This window comes from Sphaerodactylus townsendi, linkage group LG01 (assembly GCF_021028975.2).
Source record: "Sphaerodactylus townsendi isolate TG3544 linkage group LG01, MPM_Stown_v2.3, whole genome shotgun sequence".
Classification (NCBI taxonomy): Eukaryota; Metazoa; Chordata; class Lepidosauria; order Squamata; family Sphaerodactylidae; genus Sphaerodactylus; species Sphaerodactylus townsendi.
Genome location: NC_059425.1, coordinates 66,761,612 through 66,787,639, shown reverse-complemented (window position 1 = coordinate 66,787,639; position 26,028 = coordinate 66,761,612). Strand labels below are relative to the sequence as shown.

The 26,028-nt window shown below is 42.8% G+C and overlaps 1 protein-coding gene across 2 annotated transcripts in view; it reads right to left on the bottom strand.

Annotated features, from left to right (window-relative positions):
• ALK (ALK receptor tyrosine kinase) overlaps positions 1-26,028 on the bottom strand; it is a 745,837-nt gene that overhangs the window by 385,614 nt on the left and 334,195 nt on the right. For both annotated transcript variants that reach the window (XM_048511093.1, XM_048511181.1), the window contains exon 4: positions 1,582-1,783. In XM_048511093.1, coding sequence (XP_048367050.1) covers positions 1,582-1,783 — 202 coding nt within the window. The remainder of the gene's footprint in view (positions 1-1,581; positions 1,784-26,028) is intronic.

Below are 26,028 nucleotides of genomic sequence, written 5' to 3'. Positions count from 1 at the left end.
TATAAAGAATGAAACTGTATGTAGGTTATTATAATCCATATAACAAGCAGTACCTGTTGAATGAATACCTGAAGAATGCATACACTTTACTGTGTAAATTATTTACAAAACCATACATATAAATCCAAGGTGATATGTATGGTTTTGTAAAGCATATTCTCAACTTTCAACGACACATAGTTCATGAAACTTGAACTATAAACACTTCATGGCATTCCGTCGTTTCCACAGTCAGACAGCAGTAAATATCTCATAAATAGCTGATTTATTCTGGAACCGGCACCTGTTGTTAATATGGAATCCCCCTATTCCTCAAACGTTTCATGCACACCACTGCACTTCATCAGAACCTTCAGAACCATGGATTTTTTTCCAAAGAATCTTTTCACTTTGCTCCTTTCACAGCTATGTACGCAACTGAGTCTTTGGAACCTTAGATTTATATGTATCGTTTTGTAAATAATTTACACAGAAAAGTGTGTGCAATCTACAGGTATTTATTCAACAGGGACAGCTTGATGTATTGATTATAATAGCCTACAAACAGTTTCATTCTTTATAGATTGTTTTGGGAATAAAAAGCAGAATCTACTGCAATTACTCAGCATGGGTAGAGGGAATGATGCACCCAAATACATTCAGGACAGTAGATGTGATCAGTTGGCCTTGAGTTATTTAACCCAGAATGTAAAAGGCAAATGTGGAAGATTTGCGATCATGGTCTCTCTCTCCTTTTTAAGCTAAAAGGTCACAAAATCTAATCAGAGCCTCTTAAAGCTGGTCCTCTTAATGTCATTGTCTCAATTTAAATTTCCTCCCCAAACGGCTATTTACTTCATGTGTAAAAATATACTGGCTATAGACAATAATGTTAGACAAAAGGGACAAGAAGCACGATAAACGTGTTTCTTGCTATTTCTTTCCCTCTATTCATTGTTTCTACTCTTTTTTAACTCTTATCTCATCTTGACAATTTTACAACAAACCCTCCCTCTCTCTCTCCCTCTATCTTTATTTTGGTAATTCTGTATAATTGTGATAAAACTCTGTAGTTATGCCAATTCATAGAACTGTAACCAAATTACTTATTTTAATCATTCTACTTGTCTTTCTTTTTCTGTAACTGCTGATTGAATTTAATAAAGCATTTATATAAAAATATATATACTGGCACCACACTTTAAACCGCTTGAAGAGAGGCATGGTTTATACTGGGCAGAAAAGTACAGGTGAACAGAGTCATGTGGCTGGAATTTGATTTGGTCTCTGGTATTTGGTTTTCCCTTTTAAAAACCTGCAGGAAATCTTATTATGGATTTTCAGGTGACATCATGTTTGATCCTTAAAACATCCTTTTTTAAAAAAAGTCAGGTTATTTGAGCTGTGCCACAGCTTTGAGCCTTCCTCTGCTGTCATTAATTCAGAATGAAGCTGGGTTGCCACAATGAAAGCTGATGCTGTGAAATGGTCTACAGCTCCTTCTGTTGATAAAAGTTTTTATGAATTCAAATACTGAATGTTTCAAATGGCAGAAAACCCTTAAACAAAAATCCAGTTTTGTCAAGAATAAAAAGCACCTACCCGTGTTTTTCTCTGCTCGGAGTCAATGGGATTTTTATGCCACTTTCATTGACCTGCAGGACCTGAGCAATGTACACTCCACTTTGTTCGGGATATCTGTAGACTGCTACTTGAACAGTGCATTCTTCACTATTGCTTCTCAGCCAAGGGCTCAAAATGAGGTAGTTCATGCTTTCTGATGTACGAAAGTACAGGAATGAACCTGCAATATAAAACAGAAGAATTACAAGAAATGATGCAAACGATGTACTAAGAGTATAGGTTACATTCTCTATAAGAAGCATAACCAAATTGCTCAGAACTTAACTCAAATATGATTCTTTCCTCTGGGATTAGTCTGGAACAACTGGATGTTTCAACCATATTCTGCTACAACATCAAAATCCAGGACTGCCATTCTGCACTCTGACATGAAGTCAAGAACAGCCATTGGTATTCATAATGCAAACAGGTGAGACACATATCCCAAATGAATACAAAGCATCTCTATACCAATGCATGCTTGCAGAGGTCTTGGGCCAGTCATGAAAGGTCTAACTCAAATCCACGGCAAGATGTTCTCAATCTCTTGTTAGACTCTCTACAAAATATGCTAACGTTGGCATATGTTGCCAAATTCCCACCCCCATGTCCTCGGTTTGGAGCATTCAAACGAACAATCAAATATGTAAGAGGTTTTAGTCATGTGATGAAAATTTCAAACATTTCTTTTACTTGGAAAAGGAGAAATGAGATTTTCAGTAGCAGAAAGTGAAAATAGATTGTAGTGATTAACTGAAGTCTTGGTGAATGAAAACCAGCTGGATAAGTTAGAATAAAAATGTGTTGAAATACATAAAAACTAAAGAAAATAGGCAAATCTTTTTTGTACCAATTCAAAAGAGATCTCTGACTGTTTTTATGAACAGTCAGAGTTCTGTAAGTATTGCCTTTGATATGCCAGAGTATCTGAACAAGTTATACTTTCGATGCAATAAAACATCTTGATTGAATCTGGAGTGTTCTTAGTTTCCTTGACAGGTTTCTTAAAAGAATCAGGATTCTCCTAAGATAAAGTCTAATGTGCAGTCTGTGCTTGCGTTTACCCCCTTAGAGAATAATGTTTTTATCTTTTACATTTTTATTTTAAGTTTTTTCAAGAATCTAGAATGTGGATAAATAATGTTTACAGTTGAACACTGTGTATATGTTTTCCTTTCATAGCGAACCAGATAAGGGCTTTGATTTGATTTAGATTCATAATAAACTGATCCTAAATAAATGTATAGCAGTAATGGCACATATGCAGTTACATGGATCCACTTTATCTTTCATACCCAATTATAATCCTATTACACTGCTAACAATCAGCTGTGTATATGACACCACAGCAGCCAGGTAGGGTATTTCTTCCTATCTTCCCCTTCCCAGTATTCACATATCTGTTCATCTTATTCCTGTGACACAATTTTCCATGTATCATGAACATTCAAGTTAGGTTGTTGAAACGTGTTGTATATGCAGCTACTCCAGAGGATGACTATGAAAATTTAATTTGTCCCAACTATGACAGTTAAACAACCCTGGGATTCTCTGACCAGAATGTATTCCATTCCCAAATCAGAATTCCTCTTTATTAGCTAGGAACACCACTCTTCCTGGAACAATTCAGCGTTTGCATTTACCTGAAAAGCTCCATAGAGCTTTGGACCATATCTAAAGAACCCCCTTCTCCTGAATGAACCTGCCTATCAACAGTACTGGCAAGATCTATCGTGCCCCTCCACAGAAAAAGAATCCTATAGTTCCTACTCATACCATTCAAACTACCCAACCTAAGCATACATGAAAAATATCACATGACTTGCCCAACCCCTGAACCATCATAATTTTATTTCTCCCTTCTTGATAACACTAATAAGAGTAATTTTTAACATTTGTAAGATTAAAAGCACTTCCCGTACATGAACTCTGCAGTCCTTAAAAGTAGTGTTGCCAGGTCTAGGTGGGTATTAAATTCCTGGAGATTGTGTGAGTAGAGATTGTGTGAGAAGAGCAGGATTTGGGGTGGGGATGAACTTCAACAGAGTATAACACCATACAGTCCTCACTCCAGAGCAGCCATTTTCTCCAGGGGAACTGATGTCTATTGTCTGGAGATCAGTCATAATTCCAGAAGATCTCTAACCACCACCTGGAGGTCAGCAACTTTAATTACAACGTAGATCCCAGAGCAACCTAGAAAAGTTACATTTGCTTGCCCCATTGTGATGAAATCCAAACATTGGGCTGGAGTAAAAGCATCCAATGGCTGTATTCAGAAGAATTCAGCTGAAACTATACTTTATTTTTCAGGAGAAATTAGGAACATCTTTGTTAACAGATGTAATATCAAAGATCAGGGCCTTTGTGTCCCCACTGTAGTACTTACTGACCGCTCTACTTGCTGGATATCATAATGGCTTCTAACTTTTCTTTCATGAATTTAAAAGCTAAGAGAATGCTTTTTTGTTAAAAAATATTCTATTAAAAAAACTCAATAGCTCTGTGTGAAATGTCTAGTGATGCACTGAATGGTTCTTTAGTGTTCAAGTGCATGTGTTTATCTACTTGTACAGCAGAGACTGGATACTTCTATTCATCATTTAGAAATTCAGGTTCTAGAGCTACAGAAGATGAAGCTACACCTTAAAAGATAAAATTCAAGCAAATCGCATAAGGAACATTGTATCAAGGCATTGTCATAATGCCACAGTAGACACAAATGAGATTTACCATGAATACTTTCTACAAAACAGGGACCTTCCAAGGTAAATATGGTCAGTTAGAGTATGGGAAACAGATAATGTGATACATTTTTTTCAATTTTGTTCTGCTGTCTCTAACTAGATGGCAAACAGCCACATTCATATAATCCAATTGAGATGACCTCCAAAGACATTCACAATAACAAATGATTTTTCACTAATATGTAAACTTCCCAGAAATGCTCCTGGATTGGTCGTGCACAAATGCAGTAGCCATTTTGCAGATTTCAATCTTGCCTTCAAGGTGCCAAAAAAGTACCCGGCTTAACAAGGAGATTTTTTATTATTGTTGTTGCCTAAATTGATGGATATAGATTGTTAAAAGTTTTTCAAGAACTTTCATTTACTCCTTTAATTATTTAGAATAGCAATTTTCGGGGATTCATCTACCAAGGAAACCCTGCCAGAGAATCATAGCTATTCAAGATTTGAGCATTCACACAGTAAATTCATATTGAGTGTTTGCTAGTCCTATTGAGCTTCATTACCACCCTGTATTGGGAGGCAGTTATTGTATGTGAGGCATACTATATGAAAAGTCCTAAAGAAAAAGAGTATGATTTTTCTCACACCTCCAAGTCTGGCAGATACATAACAGAATCAGTGTTTATAACAATGACCACCATTGGCAGGTCTGGAAGAAATTACCTCTGGCATTTCCAGTTCCAGGATCTCAGGCAGCAGATGTTGGGAAAGACTTTCCCCCTCTCAGTCCTCAGAGAGCTGCCACTAGTCACAGTACAGAATGCGGAGCTAGATGGACCAATGGTCTGATTCAGTACAAAGCAGCTTCGTGAATTCCAATATGTTCATCTTATGTGAGATCTAAACAGGGCAGCGGACACTGATGACTGGCAAAGAACATATTGTTTGAAGACTTGGGAAAGTAGGTCACACTAAATATTAGGGGAAACTTGTAAACAATGACTGTTCTATGTGCAAATGGCAGTACAGTACTTCAAAGCCCATGAGAAAGCCCTTTGTGAATCGGTTGTAGCCTGCAGGCTGCCTGTTGTATGCATCCCTGCTCCTTCTGTGCAGTTGCTATGGTTCATTGTATGTATTACAATCGTATCTTTCCACCTTCTACCGCCTCAAGAATTAGAGCACTAAATCATGTAGATTTAATCATGTCTTCCTCAAAGGAATGCTGAAATCACTGAGATGAGAAAGAGCAAACTGATGTCAGCTGCTAGCAGATACAGTCTGAAGGCTGAAATAATTGCAAATTACAACCTTGCTGATTCAGAGGTTACTTGATAATTGTTTTGCTCTTTCCCATTGGGGCATTTTTTTATTTTGATGATAATATATTGAAAAGCAGTTTGGTTAGTCCTCTAAGGTTGCACAGAATCATACAAACAAATCCACAGAATAATTAGACTCTTTAGAATGTTGATCCTGCCAATTCCAGCAATATATGGGAAGGTTTTTTTGAAGGAGCTATCTTCGGAGATATGCAGACATGCATAAGAGAATCTTAGCTGCTCGGAGGCGTCACATTGAAAAGCATCAGGACTAAGTACTGTCCATTGAACAGCATGCGTCTCAATGGGTGGTAGACCAGTCCTCCACAGTCACAATCTTCAGTAAATGGTGGCAGGGAGAATCCCTTCAGCTGCACACAAAATGTCGGGTGCAAGCTGAGGGTGAAACTGACCAGAGAGCAAAACGGCTGGGCAAGAAACAGTTTGTTTTCCCTTCTGACACCTTTGCTGTCTCCAAAGCACACAAGAAGCTGCTTGTTTTTAAGACGTCCCCTGGCCATCTTATTTTGGGTGGGCAGACTGAGAAAAGGCAGTCACTGCTTTTTAATACATCCCACAGATGTCTTTTTTGTGCCGTGTGGAGTGGACCATTGATTCTTTCAAGTCAATTAGAACTGTTTAAAAAATAGACAAACATCAGTGCTATCTAAACATCTTCATATACCTATTCCGAGACAAACAGTATTTCAGTGAGGATCTGACTTGAGAAATCTATCAGTTCATAGTTCTGAAAAACAAGACAAGTTACAAAGGCTTTTCTGGAGGCCATGCAGGCAATGCATACTAGTGGCAGTAAAGTATTGTAGCCAAGGCACTTGGTTTAAGTTCATGGGAAAGAGGTATTAGTGAGTGCTGTTTTACCAGTGTAGCGAAGGACATCCCTTACGTCAGTGATTTTTTGCAAAAAAATGGGGAAGGTGGATTCAGGTGTGACTTCCTACATTATTTTTCTCTATTGTGAAGATGCACCCTTTTGCACTATTTTTATAAGGAGACTAATTCTATTGATTAAATCATTGCCCTATCTAGACCAGTAACAGAGTCCAGAAAGATTCAAGTGTCACCTCAAGGTCCAACAATTATCCTCAAAAAGATGCCAGTTTTTGTGATCTGAAGATTATAACATACAAGCCACACACACACACAAAATCTGAAGATGATAACATTATCCAAGCCACAAAAATAAATATTCTCGGTAGGACTTTCTTATAATTTGTAAACAACGTTAACAGTACTTTAACAATGATTGTGGAAAGTGCCATCAACTTGAGCCAGAGAACTTACACAACTCAAGTTTTCAAGGCAAGAGACATGCACGGGTGGTTTGCCATTGCCTGTCTCAGCAAGGCCTGAGAAAGTGCTGAGAGTACTGTGACTGGTCAGAGGTTCATGTGGAACAGTGGAGAATCAAATCCAGTTCTTCAGATTAGATTCTGGTACTCTTAACTACTATACCACACTGGCTCTATTTTTAAAAGCAATTTCGACAATAGTTAGAGCTCTTGTCTCTTAGCCTTATTTTCTTCTCCATAGGGACAAAATGATGGCCAAACTGGGGAAAAATTGTCTTTCCTGGGATGCATTCCATTAATTTCTATTTTTTGCCCCATGCTTCAGAGCATCATTGTACAACAAAAAGCGCACCAGGACTTACCCAGGGCGCCATTGCGGCAGGGGAGGAAGGAGCGATCGGCTCACCTCCCTGTTGGATCGACGGGTCACATGACGGGGGTGGGAACCGTCACGTGACGAGGGAGCCGGGCAGGCTATTTAAGCCCATGCCCGGTTCAGCCCAGCCTCCTTACAAGGCTGCCGGCAAGCGGAGCGGTTGCTCCGGCTTGCACCTGGTTAGGCCCGAGGCATCGCTCGGGCCTGGGAACAGCACGGGCGGGCCTTGAGGAGTGAGGGGGGGGGAAGCCCCAGGCGGCAGAGCAAGGTCTCCCGGCACCCTACACAGCCAGACAACGATCGCTCAGATTGAGGCTGGTGGGGGCGGGAAGGCTCTGTTAGCGGCAGATTTGCCGCTTGTTGGCCTGCGGCATTGACTGGGGCCTTTTAAAAATCGGCAGGCCACCTCCTGGAGGTGGGTGAGTTCCCAGGGATGCGTTGAAAATGTTCAAAATCTAATCTGGACACAATGTTACTTTGCTGCTTTCAACAGATATAACATCTTAGGTTTATTTTGAAAGCCATTTAAATGGAAAGCATCAACACAAGAGTGTGATTTTGTTTTAACTTGAGGGTAAATGACAAAACATTGTGAACATTCTAAGTGTTTTGTGCATTTTATCTTATTACCTTAACAACTTATGTACTTGTTATATTTTAGAGATAAACACTCAGGAGGCTACCTTATACTGAATTAGATGATCAACATATCAAGGTCAGCACTGTGTACTCAGAATGGCAGCAGCTTTCTAGGGTCTCAGGCAGAGATTTTTCACACCACCTATTTCCTGGTCCTTTTAACTGAATATGTTGGGGATTGACTCTGGTAAAAGTAGAGGCTTTTCCACTGAGTCACAGCCCCTCCCCATGGGAAACTGAGGATAACAAGGTATGATTGGGTTTGGGTGTATCTATGTATGGAGCATTTCTCAAATTAAGGGTCTTCGAGATCCAAGTTCAGCATTCTCATCCACTGAAAAATAATCAGACATGATTTAGATATTAGCACGGAGAACTGAAAACTACTCTCCCATAGACTGTTCTGCTGCTTCTTCTGTAATATTTGTGTAGATAAACTATATGATGTTTTTCAACCATATGACTCGAAAAGCATTGTGGTTAAGACTGGAACTTGGTGCCACTTCCATGCTCACATTCAGTAGCAAGCCATTCATTCAGATGATACATTGCATTGCTGAAGCAGTGATCCTTGAGAGGAGCTCTAATGGTTCACTGGAATTCATTAATCAGTTTATCTAACAGTCAACATGGTCTCATATGCAGTTACTTAAATATGTAAATAGGGAGTATGATAGATTACCCCCCACAAGGCACTTTACATTCAAGAAGATGGATAATTCTGTGTGGACACCCAGTAATCTATTCCTGTCAGTCAGAGAAACATTAAATTGGCACCAGAGGCAGGTAGAGTTCAAACAAGGATTTAGATGTTTATTTACAAGGAAACTGAAGTACAACAAATACAAATACAAAACCTTTAATGGCATATAAAGGAAACTGAAGTAAATCAGGAAGGGTTTTAAGCCAAGAAGCACATTAAAATGATACATACAAGAAGCTGGTTCAGAGAAGATACTTGTTTACAAGATGTTTCAAGTGTAGCATGGGTCACTAATTCCAGTGCATTCATGTTTGTTACAGTCACTTAGGGAAAAAAATCCTACCCTAACTTCAGGAAGCATTTCCTTTATATTTGGAAAACTCTAATTCCACTTCAGTTAAGTGTAACCGACACAGGTCCTCCAGAAAACCTAGTCATTTCTCTATTTCCACTTCCACCATCCTCAGGAGCTTCACTGTCCATATCTGGGTGAGTTCACCTCGGAGACATTAAACCAAGTCACCAGTGTGATTAATTAGGGTTTCTATGTAATGGTTACCTATACAACCTTGATCCAGATTCCTTCACAGAAATCTGCCCTCATTGGCCCTAACTCCAGGATGTTCAGCTCTCACAGAACTGACCCTTAGTCTCAGGAGCATGGATCTATATCAGAATAACAAGCTCACTCAGGTGTTCCCAACTGTCCTTCACTCAGCACCAATTCTCTTTGGGTTAAGAATACCCAGCAGTTCTCTCTAGCCAGTCAGGCTGCAGTCTCTGTTAACTCTTTAGGTTCACAATGTTCTAAGATCAGAATGAGCTCAAGTGGCAGTATATGTTACAGGGATCATGCAGATACACAAGAAATACTGCTGCAGTTTTGGGGGAGATTCAGGTTTGCAATCATGTTCTTAAAAAAACCAAAGAACAGTTGTTTGGGTCAGCATACACATTTGATATCAGATGCGAAGAAGAGGAGGGTAGAAGAGAAGGAGAAGTTTCTGCCCTCTGTCCCCATCAACTGTTGAGGCAGCAAAACTGGAGAGGTATGGTGAATAAAACACAGGGCCCACAAGCTCTCCATGCTGCCAAAGCAGCAACATGGCTGTGGTCAAGGGAGGAAGGGGAAGAGGCTCAGAATCTCTCAGCTGTCCCCACGGCTGAAGCAGTGACTTTCCCACCTCCAGGTCCTGACACTGAAAAATTGGAGGCCAGTAGGGGATGAGACATGAGAGTTACTGCTGCCCCCCCCCCCCCCACTGCTGAGATGACAGCATTGGAGGTGAGCTGGGAGAGGAGAAGCAAAATCCTAGGCCGCCATGGGAGCAGCCTAGTGAGTGCGGTAGGGAGGATGGGATTCCTCCCTCTGTGTCTCATAGGTCTTCACTTATTTAATAATTGTCATAACATGCAACATTGTTAACAGCATAATAAATAATCTTTTTTTGAACTATTTTCACAACATTCCTGCTGTGTGACTGCCTTTATTCTCTGTGAGTTAATAGTTTCACTAAGCTTTGGTTAAACAGGTTTCAGCCCAATATAAAAGACAACCATAGTTAAATGTATTTGTGATGCATTGTGTGCTATCCCTGTAAAAGCCTGACCCAAGATAAATGGCTCAGGAAAGACAAAAAAAATGACAGGTTTTAGTTGCCTTTGAAACTTGAATGAAAAATTAACGACATTCATCCATGGACCTAGACAGCATGTAGTAATTAAGCAAAAACATAAAAACACCATCAGTTCTATCTTTTGCTGGCAGGCTATCAGACAAAATTAGACACTGGCTCCTAATCTCTTTACCATCTTGACTTTCTTCCAGCAACATAGCCATATTCAGCAATATATGTGGAAAGCTGATTGGGAAATGTTCACATATGTCTTTTGCAGATCCCTAAATTTTACTTTAAGGATTTATATTTCACTTCCTTGGACTGTTATTTTCTTCTTAACTGGATACAGCTCTAATGAGGCCCTTGGGGACGATACAGGGTGAATGAATAACAGAGAAAGAGCACTGCAGCTTCAAACAGATTTTTCTCCCGATATTTTAGTACCTTGAGACTAAACTCCTAGATGAAAGGAGCCCTCATGGAACAAGTTGCCGGCTTCATGTTCTACCACGGCACAATTAAAACAAAACACAAACACTGGGTTCTCATAGTTGCCTCATGCTCATTGCCCTTGGGTAAGGCGACTGGGAGTGTATAAAATGAATACTGAATCATTTATCACAGGATGAATATTTATCATGTGAGGCACTGCAAGGTTCTGCCATCATATTGCTTTACTTAACGAGTACATGAACCAATATTATGCCTCCCCATCTCCAGTACTGAAGACAGAAACAGTGATGGTTAGAAATGTGTCATAAGTAAATTCTGTATGGTGTTCCCATTCACAAAATCTGATGTATTAAGATTTAAATAATACTTTCATTTACTATTAACAGTCATCAGCCCCAGTAGAAGGGTACATGTAATGTACTGCTGATATATTGTTCATAATCGGTGCTTCTGTGCAGACAACCATGGGACTGCATTTGTGCATGACCAATTGAGGAGCATTTTAATAGCAAACACGCATTGCTGTGGCAATTGTCCTTCTCATCACAGTCTGCAACCCACACAGATGTCCATCCAAGTCCAATGATCTGCAGCATAGCCTTTTGGGGTGGTCAAATGGAATCCCTCTTTCCCCTTTCAATTCACATTGTTATATGGTGGTGTCTTGTTTTTTTAGTATAAGGTAACCCTTTCCACTCCACAATGGAACTGTCCAGAGTGCGAATCCCGCTGTCCATGAGGCTGGTTGACACGGACAGTCCTGGCTTGGGTAAGGCAGAACTGGGGCACGGAGGCTATCGCAGTCAGGCAGCAGAGGCAGGAGTGGTGAACTCGAGGTGCTCAGATCCCGAGGCCAGTTCCCTGGAGTTCTTAAAAGGACCATGTGCAAAAGAAAACAGAGCCGGGTAGTGTTGGTTCGCCCCCCACCCTGTGGATTTTTCTTAGAAGAAAAAGGCAAAGCTAGAGCTCAGCTCGCTTTTAGGTAAAAGGAGCTGTAAGCGGCCCGGTAGATATGGGTGAGGAAGTGGAGTAGAAGTGGTGGTTGGATATGAGGGAGTGGGCAGAGTGAGGTGTGTGAGGATGAGCTGGATGTGTATGAGAGTATGTGTGTTATGTGGTAGCAGTGGGTGAGGCACAGAGAGTAAAAGTTACCTGCGTGTGAGGGGGGGGCACCTGACGTCTCACACGGCAAAGTGTGTATGTGTTTCACTTCCACTCGTATTACCTAATAGTATTACCTATTTACTGTTTTCACTGCTCACCTCTGACCATCTGCGCGAACATTCTAAGGGCATACCAAGCCCTCAGGCCATAGACATGCTGCACGAACATTCTAAGGGTGACAGTTAAACACAGCCAGCTTCATGGCCTGGTGTGCCAGGAAAAAGACGTTTTACCTGGCTCAGGTATGGACTTTCGGCGATTTGAAGGTCCGATTACCTGCCCGCAACAGGGAGGAACATCATGTGAAAATTTGGGGGCAATCCGTCCAGCCGTTTCGGCGTTAGGGCATGGCTAACAAAGTCACTGTTAGCTTTTTATATATATAGATTAAGAGCTTTAGTTGAATATAGAGTGTTCCCCTCCCCCAGCCTCATGCTTTGGCTAGCCACTTTCCCTGCCCAGGTCATGTGACTAGAATTTTCTTTGCCGTCAAGAGGAGCAGAGGTGAATTTGAATTCTCTAATAGTTGAGCTTTGTTGTCTATGAACAGCTTTGGCTAGTTTTCTATAGTTTTTTTTCTTATCTAGTTCTACTTAGTGTAGTTTGTTTTTCTTTCGTTTGGGTTAGTGAAGGATTACTTACTGATGACATGCCTTTGCATGTTAGGAATGAGACAAGATGGCACCCACTATAAAATGCCGCCCTTGTGGTGCCTCACTGGCAGTGAACAATACCACACTGAGTGTGTGATCTGCCTGGGGGAGAGCCATGTTCTGACTTCCTGCTCTCTGACAAGGCATGCAAACAATGAGTGGGCCAACTCCACCCCCTAACTCCCTGGTAGTTAAGGTAATCCTGGCCAAATCTAAAGCTGGGATAGTGATGGCCCCCCTAGTCAAGGAGGGCTGAAAATGGGATGTCCTGGGACATTGGGTATACTTGGATGGAGCCATGGTCCTTAGAGTTTCTAGCTATTTGGCCATGTACTACCAGTACTAGCTCTGTCAATAGCTACAGTCCATACTGGACTATATCCGGGGGAGTAATTTGAGTATGTATGCCTCTTACAGGTGGAAGGCCTTAAACTGGCCAAAATTCAAATAAATGGGGCCGAGCATGTTGCTGTTGGCTCTACACAGAATGTCTCTAGCATTGTCATGCACTGCCATGTGTGGCTGCGGTCCTTCTCCTTGTCGTAAAACAATCAGTCACATGTGGAAGATCTCACATTTGACAAAAGGAGCTCTTCCACAAGACCATAGATGATGTACTCCATGGCCACAGAAAAGATAGACAGACAGCCAAGTCCCTGCAGATCTCACAGTTCAGCCCATCTGGGACCTCCTCTCGCACCAGATACAGTGCCACATTGAAGTTTGGGTCCTACCCTCAATATAGCTACCCTCAACAGAGGCAGCAATTCAGGGCAGGCTCACAACTGGTTGTTGATGTGCACTGATGTTTGGGTTTTGTCTGTAATAACATTTGGTTACTCTTTGGCGTTCTTCTCTCTGCCTCCTTTGTAAAGGTTCATCCTATTTCCCTAGTCTCTGATGCCTTGGAATCAAAGGGGCAATGCAGCCCGTCCCTACTGGGCAACGGGGCAACATGGCCTGTCCCTACTTCCTCCATACGGAGGGGTTTCTATTCCACGATGGAGGTCTGTGCCCCATGCTGGATTTCAGGGATTTAAATGCTGTCTATGCCAGACCTTATGATCCTCCTGAATGCAGGGGATTGGTTTTCCATCTTAGACCTGAAAGATGCTTATTTTCATGTGGCCATCCATGGGGACGAGCTCCCTGTCACAGTGCAAGGAGGCGTGCAAGATGTGGGAATGAGCCATTTCACATGGTTCCCACATTTCAGCAATCCACATGGCTGGAATGTCCACCACATGGGCAATGAGATAAACAGGACCTGCAGAATCCAACACAAATGGGAAATGGCAGGGAAATATCTCCAGCAGGTGTTCTGCCTATTGGGGGGAACCAGACATAGTTTTGTTTGCTTCAGAGATGAATGCCAAATGTCCCCGGTATTGCACCAGCTCTCTATGGAGAATGATTTCCAGGTCAGTAGGATGGGGTCTCTGATGTTTACCTTTATGCCCACACCACTGAAAACCAGGGTGCTTGTCAAGGCCAAATCAGACAGGGTGTGCTGGATCCTGATAATCCTTTTCTGGCCCAAAAGGCCATGGTTTGGCCCACTCGAATCCTGTTCCAAGAGAGATATGGTCCCTTGCCTCAGGCAGTGGACTTCCTAAGTGTAGGGTGGGTTCTCCATCACAATGTGGCTTCCCTGCATCTCACAACCTGGCTCCTCACTCTCTGATGGGTTGGTCACATGAGGTTTTAGAGGTGTTGGTGGCTTCTAGAAAGCCCTCCCACTAGGAGATCCTATTCAGCCAAATGGACTGCAATTGTAGCATGGCCTGAATCTAATGGACTAGATCCCTTCTCCTGTCCTTAGCTAAAACCAAACACTGAAAACATAATTCAGAAGCAAGGGGGTAATTGAGCAAATATTGCAATACATAGCAAACCACACAAGTTAACTATGGAAGCAAACTCCAGAGATCACCAGGATGAACTCTATCACTGGCTACCCTGTTTACATATTTTTTTTCCTACATCTTTGCCTCCCTCCATTGTAACATATCTTACTATTTTACCATATCTTTTATTATCCTTCCTGAAGTAGGAAACCTGTTTAATTTTGTATCTGTATCATGGGATGCCAATGGATATTCATGCATAGCAGCATAATTATATCATAACTATTCTATGTCACTGCAATGACCATGATGGCAAATATGATGTATGATTAGCACCATTCTCACAGGACAGTGATCTCAGCTATATGCACCTCATAATCTTCTACCTTGGCAAAAAAAAAGGCTGGGGAAAAATGTGGATCACCTGAGGTAACTCATACAAGCCTCTGTGTGACTTTTTGCACTGTTTCCCTCACACACCAGTGGCACACTTTGTACTTCACTTTTGTACCGTGCAAATGCAAATGGGGGGGGGGAGAAAATATACATTCTATTACATCCCTGCAACTAAAAATGCTCTGCTAATAGTAAATCAGAGCTCTGAAGAATGTCTCAGGTTCTGAACACTATTGTCTATTTTAAATACATTTATTTATGGATTTGCAGCAGCTTTACACAGCAGAGATTTTGATTCAATTCAGTTTTGATTTAAATAGCAATAGCCTTGCTCCATAACCTCAGCACTTAATTTCTTTCTGAACAAATAATGAGAATACTGAAATAATACTTTTCCTGGGTGTTTAATGTTTATGTACAAAGAGTTTTCCTACAATTATTTCCAATTGGTTCATAATGGTTTTTTCATTAATGAGCTAGTTTTTAATATGTTGCTACTTATTAATTTGCTATCACTTTGAGCCAGGCTCAGAAAAATATTTAATCATAATCTCAAAGGAAAGAATATAGCTGATGTTAAAATATATTTAGGGTTCTCTAACTGCAACAGTATTCAGTAGGAGACAAATGAATTAACTGTGCATTCAGGGTTTTTTTAAGAGTTGTTGGCTTGTTGGCAGCATTTCAGATTAATGGCATGAAGGGAAACTAATGTTTTATCAGATGAGTGACAAGGCAGGATCATTTATACAATTTCAAAGGCAGCCTAGGCCATTTGATGATAAAGATGCACTGTTGTTATTACGGTAAATTTCATAGGAAAGCTACAAGAAAAGGGTAGTTGAAAAACTATCCAAATAATGACGTTTTCACTGGATCTCAGAGTAAACGAGCCCCTACATAATAAATCATCTGTCCATAATCACATGGGAATTTTTTTGCTAGTCTTTATGATTTTTTCACTTTCCTGAAATTTCCCCAGATGTTTCCCCTGAAGAAAACATTCAACGTGTGGCTTTAGAAAAATCTGATAGCGACCCAAATATCTTAACAGCACAATCCAAATGGGAGGACTGAATTGACTTGAGGAGGTGGTGCAAGGCTATGTTGACACATCTGCCCCCTCTGCTGGTACTAGGAGCAGTTTGCTACACCTCAGCTCCACAGTGGCAAAAGCTGGAAGTCTGGGCCACCCTGGAGCTGCGCTGGCATCCTAGTTGGACACTGGCATGGGGGGGAGCAGCCAGGGTGTTCCAAGGGGTGGACTTGATGTCAGTTGGCTTCCACCCCAGGATTGTGGGTAGCTGAACTGTGGCTGGGTCTTGGACTTGTCCATTATGCCCTGTTGAGTGCTTTCTGGTGATGGGGGCTTTTGTATGTGTGTGTTTTCTGCCACCCTGCACTGTCAGAAAGGCCTCTAGAGGCAGCAGGGCAGCGCTACTTTAGTGCTGTCCCCAGCCACTGGGAGCTCTGGATTGGGCTGTCAACCTCCCCCACCAATGGAATTTCATTCTTTTTGGCTTTACTCAAATTTTTCAGCTGTTTCACCTGTGAGGTGTTGCATTGAGATGCTGTCCTTCAGGCTGAAATGAAACAAGAACTTCACAAATCAGTCAAGGTTTCCTTCAAAGTGATTCAGTGACGGCATAATAGAAAAAAAATGACTTCACTTTACCAACAATGGTTAAGGGTTATTGAATACAAACTATTAATGATGGTTTGTTTGGGCCTTCAAACCAGGATATGAAACCAATAGTGTGAAATTGATTTATGAAGCATAGGTACTCTTATCTATAGTTTCATGAGATGTATAAATGCTGACATACTGACAATACTGGTTTATTCCCTGGCAACAGCATCACATTTTCTCTGACTACAAGGATGCCAGAGCAATGGCCTTACTACCAGCATTTCTCAAAGCAAACCAAGATTTGATTGATTATGATACAAATCCTGGTTTCATAAACAAACCATTGCTTAAATTAAACCACAGTTTATCTTAGAGGCTCTTGCCTACAATAAAGAACTCCCAAATTTAGGTCAACCTGGCAAAATGGTGGTAAGCATCAAAGCAGACTCTGGTAACAATGGGCATGACCCATCCATAGTTCCAAACTCTTCTCAGCAATTTCAGTGGAGGATTTCAGCATGCAGTTGGATCACTTAGAAAATTACACCTCACTCAAAAAGTAATCAGGTTGGACTGCCTCATGCTCAATGTATATAAGATCATTCATCTATATAATGGATGCAATGATTCAGATAATGGTTCAGATGCAAGCCTGCAGAGGTTTCTGAACCTGGAACCTGAGGAGAGCCAACACACTGCCTAATGTGGGGTCCTACTGGCAAAGATGCCTCTTGTGGTGCTGCGCCTCCTCCACCCATCTCCAGGAAGTTCTTGTGCCGTCCCTCCTACCCCTCCATGAGTGTTGTTCCTGTCATCCTCACAGCGACTCTCTTGTACTGGAAAGCCTCTGAAGCCACAGGGTGAGTCAGTGTCTTCCCGCTATGGTGGGGATGTTGACAAGGCTGGCTAGCAGCCTGAAGCAGACACAGGTTGGCCATGGGGGAGGGGGCTAACCCTAACCCTGGGTCTCTCCTTGCCTGTTCTTCCACACATCCCTTGCGTCTGCCTTTCCCTGTCTTGGTCTCCTCCCTCTTTGGACCTTGGGGTCCTCCACCTTCCTTGTTCATCTCTCTCTCATTAAGGCTCGATCTAAGTCTCCGTTCTTCTGCTTCCAAACTCCTCTCCCCTCTGTCTGATCTCGCCCTTTCTTATCTCCCCTCCCTTCTTCTTCCCTGCCCCTCATCCCTGCCCTCCATCATCCATGGGCATCCATTGAGCTCTCCCAGTCTGCTGATTGGCTGCCCGACTGATTGGCCCAGCTCCATGTTTAAGGGTTGAGCGTGGCCTGAGTCCCCGCCCAGAAGCTGGGCCTGGTCTTATGTCCTGGCTATAGTCCTCTGGATGTCTGAAGAGCCATTGTAGCCATGACAGAATGGCACGCCTCCACTCTGCCTGTTCATGCAAGAGACCGATGTTAAAGTTTCAGCCATTTCTTTTGCAGCGGCAGGCATGGGTGGGACTATCTGCTTCAGTGGGGACTGTGAAGACCATCTGTTCCTCCCCACCCCCTTCAGTAAGTTGTCACCATGGGGGGGGGGCTCTGGGTTTGGGGTCGGGAGGCCTGTACACCCCTGAGGCGGTCATGGCTGCAGTCTGGGATGGGTAAGATGCCTGTCCCCGGACACCTCTTGAAAAGCAACACGCAAGAGCAGATGGTGTAATAACCCTAGTTCCAACCGAAGTTGCTTCCTTCCCAGTCTAAGCCATGATGAGGCCTGTCTTGTTCCCCTCCCTCTGCCTCCTCCTGCTTTGTTTTGCCTTATTTAATCTCTGTCTTGTCTTGGTTTGAACCTAACACATTATGATTTGAGGTTTGACAATGTCTCTTTCTTGTAGTGAATGTGCTGACATTTGCAAGATAGATTTTAAAAAAGTAGAAGACACAGAAATGCTCAACTTCCTCTCTCTGATTATACAATTGCGAATCGGGAGATGTATCCAACCTGCCACCTTCCCAGTTGCTTTGTACAGTTTTGCTTTTTCAATACACCAATCACAGTCTAACATATCTCATAATATCTCAGTATCTCAAGAGCATCTCTGGAAGCAGCGTGTTCTTTCCAAGAGAAAGCATCTTCACCTGGGGAAGGTTAAATCGCTTTTCCTGACTTTAGGGAGGCTAGGTTTTTTTTTTAGTTTAACAGCCCAAGCCAGATGGGGAGGTAGGCTTCTGGGTGTGGTGGAGATTCGCACAGGTGCATGTGCCTCCCCTCCCAGCATAAGGGGAACCTATGTCAGCAGGGGGAGTAAGGTGCCAACATGCAGGCGGTGCTCAGCCCCATAGTGGCCAACCTAGGAAGTGGGCACTGCCGGGTAGCTACACTGGCATCCAGGCAAATGCTGGTGCAGGGAGAGACAGGCTGGGGCATTCCAGTGGGTAGTTTCCTCCAGCCTTAAAGCCCTGGAAAGCCGTCCCACCCCCATGGTCACAAACTTACAAAAGTGTGCTGTAAGCCTGTTTCCCTAATGTGGTGATTCATGTGGCAGAAGGGTTTTTTTTAAAGAAATTCCCTACTCCCTGTGCCACCTGAAGTCCCTTTGGAGGTGATGTGATGGATTGTGCTACTCAAATCCCTAATTTTTAACTATTTTAGTATCCTATTATATCATGATAAGATACTACTACAATAATGAGCTTTGAAATTAAAACAGTATAAAAATCACACGCACACACCCTGTCCTGCTCAGGCTGCCTCAGGTTTGCGTAAGTTTTGTCTACAATAGGATATTATTTTAAATTCCCTCGAGGTGTTATATATATGAATGTATGTACTCATAAATTGAGACAGTAGGCACAAAAGTGGAATTTTTTAAAATTCAAAAGGATGTTATACACAACAAAAAAATTGCATTGCTGTAAGTCACTTAAAATCATTTGGAAATAATCTTTCCTTAACACACATCTAACAACCCATAATGAATACTAAATGCTTTCAGAAAACCTCCATTAGTCTGCAGCTGTATTAAGGCATTTCAATATATCAAACACAAAAAATGTCATCACTAATTATATGAGAGCCTCATTTCTGTTAACCCATTGCCTGGAAAAGCAAATCCAAAATAAAGCCTGTCTTGCTACTTCAATCTACCCACCATTATAAAGGAACAATTTAACAGCTTTTTATAAAACCAATAGATTGTTATTCTGAACATAAATTTCATCTTCCTTAACACAGAAGGAAGTTTTATTATTTTTTGGGAGGGGGGAGCTGCATGAGTTTAAAGCACTCCAGCAGATTAAAGCTATAAAATCTCTTAACAGACAATTTCCGCGGGGGGCCTTATGGAGAACAAATAAATCAAAATATTTCATTTTATTGACTTTGATGAACTGGAATGAACAGGCAAAAGCATTTTCATTAGAATCACAAAATGTAAAACTATGACGATGGCACTCTAGCACATTTCATATGTGGCTGATGACTTGAGTTTCATCAGTTGGGGGACCGGGGACCAAACAAGATGTGACACCAAATTTGGTGTCTCTCTCCTCTTCCAATATTTTTTTTAAGTAAAATTCAAAAGGATCCACAAAGGCTGCAACCCAGAACAGAAACATGGCAAGTGGAGTGCTGGCTTTTCCCTTTCATGTCACTTTGCCACTTAAAATCACCTCCCCAAACTAATATCCAATTGATAGGTAGTAGCAAGGGTGGGACAGAAGGCATTCCCATGGGAGAGAAAAGCAGTATAGATGAATATAGTCTGTACTGGGGGGTGGGGGTGGGGGTGGGGAGAGAAGAGTTTTAGGCCTAGATCTGATTAGAAGATCAAGATATTTTGATAGACTTTAGGTCAGAACAGACTAGCAGATAGCTGATGCGAGCATAGGCTTGTGGTAATTTGCATGTTTAGCAAAAGCTTATGGTAAGGTGACCAGATTTTAACACTGGTAAAGTGGGACACCATTGACCTTCGCGCCCCGCCACCAGACCTACCCAGGCTCTCAGGGTCCCCGGGAGGCACAAAACATGTCAAGGGACCCGATACCCCGAGGCACGCCTTTCCGTTTAACCCGAATGGACGATAAGAAAAGGTGCTTCAGATCCTTTTTTTCAAATACCTTAACTCAGCAGACCTACAGCCCTCTAACATCACTCCCGTAACCTCGTTAAAGCCCTTTCTTGGGCGCAGAGGTGTAGCTAGGGGAAATGGAGCCCAGTGCAAAATCTGAGTTTTGTGCCCCCCACCCTGTGGACGGCTTCCCCAAGACCAAAGGCCGCCCTCCCCCACTATGACCAAAGAACAATTTTTGCACCGTGTCATCTCAAAGTCACAATCACATTATAGAACATGCTGCAACTCACAAATCTGAACGCATGCCCCAACTCACAACTCTGGGCTCCCTAGTTGAAACAACATTGAAAGTGATGCTGTTTGGGTGGGTGGGTGGAGGAATCCACCCTGAAACAGCATCACTTTTAATGTTGTTTAGACTAGAGAGCCCAGATTCTCCTTTTAAATCCACTTTAAAGGGAGAATCTGGGCTCCCTAGTTTAAACAACATTGAAAATGATGCTGTTTCAGGGTAGATTCCCCACCCACCCCACAAACAGCATCACTTTCAATGTTGGTTGTTGTGTGTTTTCCAGGCTGCGTGACCGTGTTCTGGTAGATCTTGTTCCTAATGTTTCACCTGCATCTGTGGCTGGCATCTTCAGAGGTGTATCACAGAGAGAAGTCTGTTATACACTGTGTCCAGACTTCTCTTATTACAGACTCCTCTCTGTGATATGCCTCTGAAGATGCCAGTCACAGATGCAGGCGAAACATTAGGAACAAGATCTACCAAACCACCGACACACGGCCAGAACGCCCACGACAACCAGTTGAATCCATCTGTGAAAGCCTTCAACAATACTTTCAATTTTTTTTAATCTAGGGAGCCCAGATTCTCCCTTTAAATCCACTCAGAAGGGACCAGAAGGGACCAATATCTGGGGGAAAATTGAGTGTGCCTGTCAGGGTAGCAATGGTTAAGCAGTACCAAAATTTCAGGCTACTTTCAGGAGACTATCCTGATGATACCACCCAGGTTTAGTGAAGTTTGGTTCAGGGAGTCCAAAGTTATGGACCCCCAAAAGGGGTTCTCCCATTCCCCATTGTTTCCAATGGGAGCTAATAGTAAACCATAAACCATACTTCACCAAACCTGGCTGGTATCAGAAAGAGTCTATCCTGATGATACCACCATACTTCACCAAACCTGGCTGGTATCAGCAAGAGTCTATCCTGATGATACCACCCAGGTTTGGTGAAGTTTGGTTCAGGGGGTCCAAAGTTATGGACCCTCAAAGGGAAGCCCCATCTACTATTAGCTCCCATTGGAAACAATGGGGAATGGTGGCACCCCTTTTGGGGGTCCATAACTTTGGACCCCCTGAACCAAACTTCACCAAACCTGGCTGATATCATCAGGAATGTCACCTGATGATAACCTGAAATTTTGGTGCCGCTAGTCCAGGGGCAGGCCGACAAAGTAAAAACACTAAAATATTTTTAAAATGAATTTTTGAGGTTTGGGCAGCCCCTTCAGGCATGCGCCCGGTGCATTGCATACCCCTTCGGCCACTGGTGGCTATGCCACTGCTCCCCAGTGCCTACCAAATCTAAGGCTTTCCTTCTTGCATCACTTCCTCATCATGCATTGAGCCCCTAATTTCTGTCTGCTCAGTGGATCTGTGCATGGAACTGATAGCAGTTCTGAGAATACTATCTTGGAGATTCTGGTCTTTAACTTTCTACCTACTGATGTACCTTCTTCCTCCAGGGCTACACAACTACAATAAGCAGATTGCATTGACATCTTTCTTGTCTTCTTAGTAGACAAAAGTGAAGCCTGAAGGTTTCCTGTCACGTTTAAAAGTTTCTGGCCTTTTGGAAGCCATATAAAGGACAGGAGTTCTCAGAAACATGCACAGGAGAAAGCTGGGGCACTAAATTTCTAAACTGATGCTTAAATATACAGGCCAACTGGCCAGATTCCAAGGCTGGTGGCCTGGTGCTGGCATTGAGCAGGCTTCCAAAAAACTGAGTCCCCTCCCAGATCACAGAAAACACAAGAATCTCTTTTGTGGTGGGGGCTGTGGGTGAAATTGATGCTAAACTGATGCTTAAATGTACAGGCCAACTGGCCAGATTCCACACAGAAAAAAAATCCCAAAAACTTCTTATTTTTTGAAGGAAAAAGCCCCTCCAAAACTCAAGCCTAACTGAAACAGCCCAGGGTAGCCTTGAGAAGGGGACAGCCATTCATATGGCTAGCTTATTTCAACAAACTGGAAGGGGGACTAAGTGTAAGGTCTCTCAGTACAACAGTCAGTAAAAACATAAGAAAGAGCCTGCTGGAACAGACCAGAGACCATCTAATCTGGCACTCTGCTACTCGCAGCGGCCCACCAGGTGCCTTTGGGAGCTCACATGCAGGATGTGAAAGCAAGGGCCTGGTGCTGCTGCTGCTGCTCCTGAACACCTAGGCTGCTAAGGCCTTTGCAATCTCAGATCAAGGAGGATCAAGATTGGTAGCCATAGATCAACTTCTCCTCCATCAATCTGCCCAAGCCCCTTTTAAAGCTATCCAGGTTAGCAGCCATCACCACCAGCTGTGGCAGCATATTCCAAACACTAATCACGTGTTGTGTGAAAAAATATTTCCTTTTATTAGTCCTAATTCTTCTCCTAAGCATTTTCAATGGATGCACCCTGGTTCTAGTGTTCTGAGAATAATAATGGAAACTCTTCATAAGCTCAGAAGCCTTCACTGAACTTGGTCAGGCACCATAAAAGCAAAAAAGCAAGAACTAAGAGTCTCTGCTAAGCTAACATTTAATACTAGCAACAATCCAAAGTCCCCCTCCCCCCCTTACTATTCAACCAGCATCTTCCAGAATACTACAACAGAGACCTTGGTTTAGAACAACAGAAACGAGAAGGGGAATTGTTTTAGCAGCTCAAGTTCATCACCTATGAATTGCCATTGAAAGACACAGCAATTAAGACTGGAAAAGACTGGAAAATTAAGACTGTTGCATGATGAGCTAAGAGAAAACGAAACTGTTTTTTTCCCCAGCAAACAACACAAAGCACCCATGAATTTCAACACTCCACCCCCTCCTCTCAACTCCCAATCTTTCTTACCCCCCACCCCCCTACCTCGTTGGGGAGATCGTGAGGAAGTTCTCTCCCTCTCCTTCCATCCACCAGCGAGCAAAGCAGCCGAAGGAAAACCTCAGAGCGGAGATCCCTGCCCGACAAAAGTCCCAACTCCTGTGCTTGCTAGGCTAGCTGTGGAGACTGGAGTGAAGTCGTCAGGCTCCAAAGTCTCCTGCAGGGGAGTGGGGGAAGGGGGAGTTCTGAGCAGCTCAATTGCTCCCTTTTGCTTAGGGCTGCTCAGGGCTCTCACAGTTGATTGCTCTAGCCTGGCTGCCGGGCTGGCTGCTGCCTGCTTGGCTTCTTTGGGATGCGGAGGAGCCAGAGGCCACAGCTGAGCAGCAGACTGATGAGGGGGAAGGGAGAGGGGCCGGGGAGAATTTTGCGCCCCCTACGTGACCCATAGCCATGCGCCCGGTGCGTTGGGCACCCCCTGTCACTGGCACCAGCACGAGACAGCCAAGGAGAGCCAGCAAAAATCGGGACTTTTTTACAAGGCGGAGGGACGCGGGAGAAATTGTTAAAAATCGGGTGGGTCCCGCCAAAAGTGGGATGCCTGGTCACTATAGCTTATGAGTATGCTGTTAAAATGAGCACTGTAACACTAAAAGGTGATCTGAAGCAGGACTGGGCTAGCTAAAAGAATGGGGGGAGGGGTGAATTGAGAAGCATTGAAAGTCTTCTCTGAAGGGCAAAGCTTGTTTTACAAGGACAGAATAGAACATGCTGAGTTTGTTAGCTGGAAGAACTGAGCTATTTTCTTTAAGAACAGAAGAGCTGAGCAATCCTTCTTCAAAGCAGAAGTAATTGAAAAAGAGGAAGGAACAAGACTTGCCACAGATGAACTCCTTGGAGAACTGCACTGAAGCATTGTAGTGCAGAGCTGCCCCACCTTGGTCCATTTGGCACAGCGCAAAAAAGATGTCTGTAGGATGTCATAAAAAGAGTTGACTTCTGGGTGTTTTACAGACAGCAAAGGCCTCAGTGGGAAAAAGAGGCTGCCCCCCCCCAATTGTTTTGCTCTCTGGTCAGTTTCACCCTCCACTTGTGCCTGACATTTTGTGTGAAGGATTCTTCCAGTATCCATTTGGTAAAGGTTGCCCCAATGACATCTGCCCTGCAGGTTCCGATTCTGGGTCCTTTTCAGCCCCAAAAGTACAGAGTTGTACTCAGCTGGTCTGGAAATTAAAAAAAATTTCTAGGAGCTATCTTCACAGCTACACAGACACACAGAAAATAATCTTAGCTGCTCAGAAGACATGTCTGCTGCCCACTGAAAAGCATTAGATCGACCTTCTCTCTGCAGACCAACTAAGTTTTTCTGTGCAGCATGAAAAAAAGGAAGATGGCCCAGGGAAGGCAGGTCTACCCAGTAGTTCTCAATGGAAGCTAAAGCAGTCTTCCAAGTAAGATGCTGTTATGCATGTCTGTGTAGCTAAGAAAACAGTCTTTCCTCTTGGCTGAGAACAGGCAGGAGAACTTGGCTGAGAACAGACAATTCAATGGCTTTCCAGCCCTCATCTCAACCACCCTTTTAGAAAGGCTATTAGATCTAGCTAGAGACAGTGAGATGATCAGGCTCCCTCCTCCCTTACTCAGCCAGACAGGTGATATCTACCTGGGCTCAGAGAGTTGGAGAAATTAAGTGCTAAAGAGACTTCAGGAAAAATCTCTTGAAGACATCAAGAGAACTCTTGAAGACATCAAGAGAACACAGAACTCTTCTCTAAGGTCTGTGGGGGGCAGCCTTTTGCCATGTGCTGGCTTGCATGTCTGAAGGACACTTCCAAGTAATAGAAACCCTGTAGGACAGGGACTCCCAACCTTTTTGAGTGTACAGGCACAATTCTGACATGGCACGGTGGGTTCAGCATCAAAATGGCTGCCCCAAAATAGCTGTTGTAGGAGGCAGAGTCAGTCACAAAATGATTATCATTGCTTAAATTCAGTAACACAGTGTAGATATTTGTGCTGTAGTGGCAGCTGCTGCCAAAGAACTTTTAAAAAATCTGTAAAGCTAATCAAATTTCCAACAGTCAATCAGAAATCTTACTGGGCAAAAGTTCTACCTGGCCCACCCATTTCCTAAAAACACTTGGCAAACTATTTCTAACTATGTCCATGACATGTTTCAAGCAGAATACTTTAGCACACAACATTTCCTGATGAATGAAGAAATGGAAAGAAACAAATTTGGGGAAAGAGTCATCTTTTTTGCAGAGGGCAATGAATGCATTGATGCAGCCCACCATTGCTGATTTTCCATCAGAAGGAATTGATAATAGTTTGTGAATAGGCAAATTTATTTCTATAGCATAGGTTTTGAAAGTTTGAAATATATCCTCACCTCATGTATGTCCTTTCAGAGGCAGGATTTTGAGGAGCTCTTGAGGAGAAAAATCATGGAATGAATGCCATCCTCACAATGATTGCCAGCACAGAAGTATCTGTTATGTCTGTAGATTCGTCCAG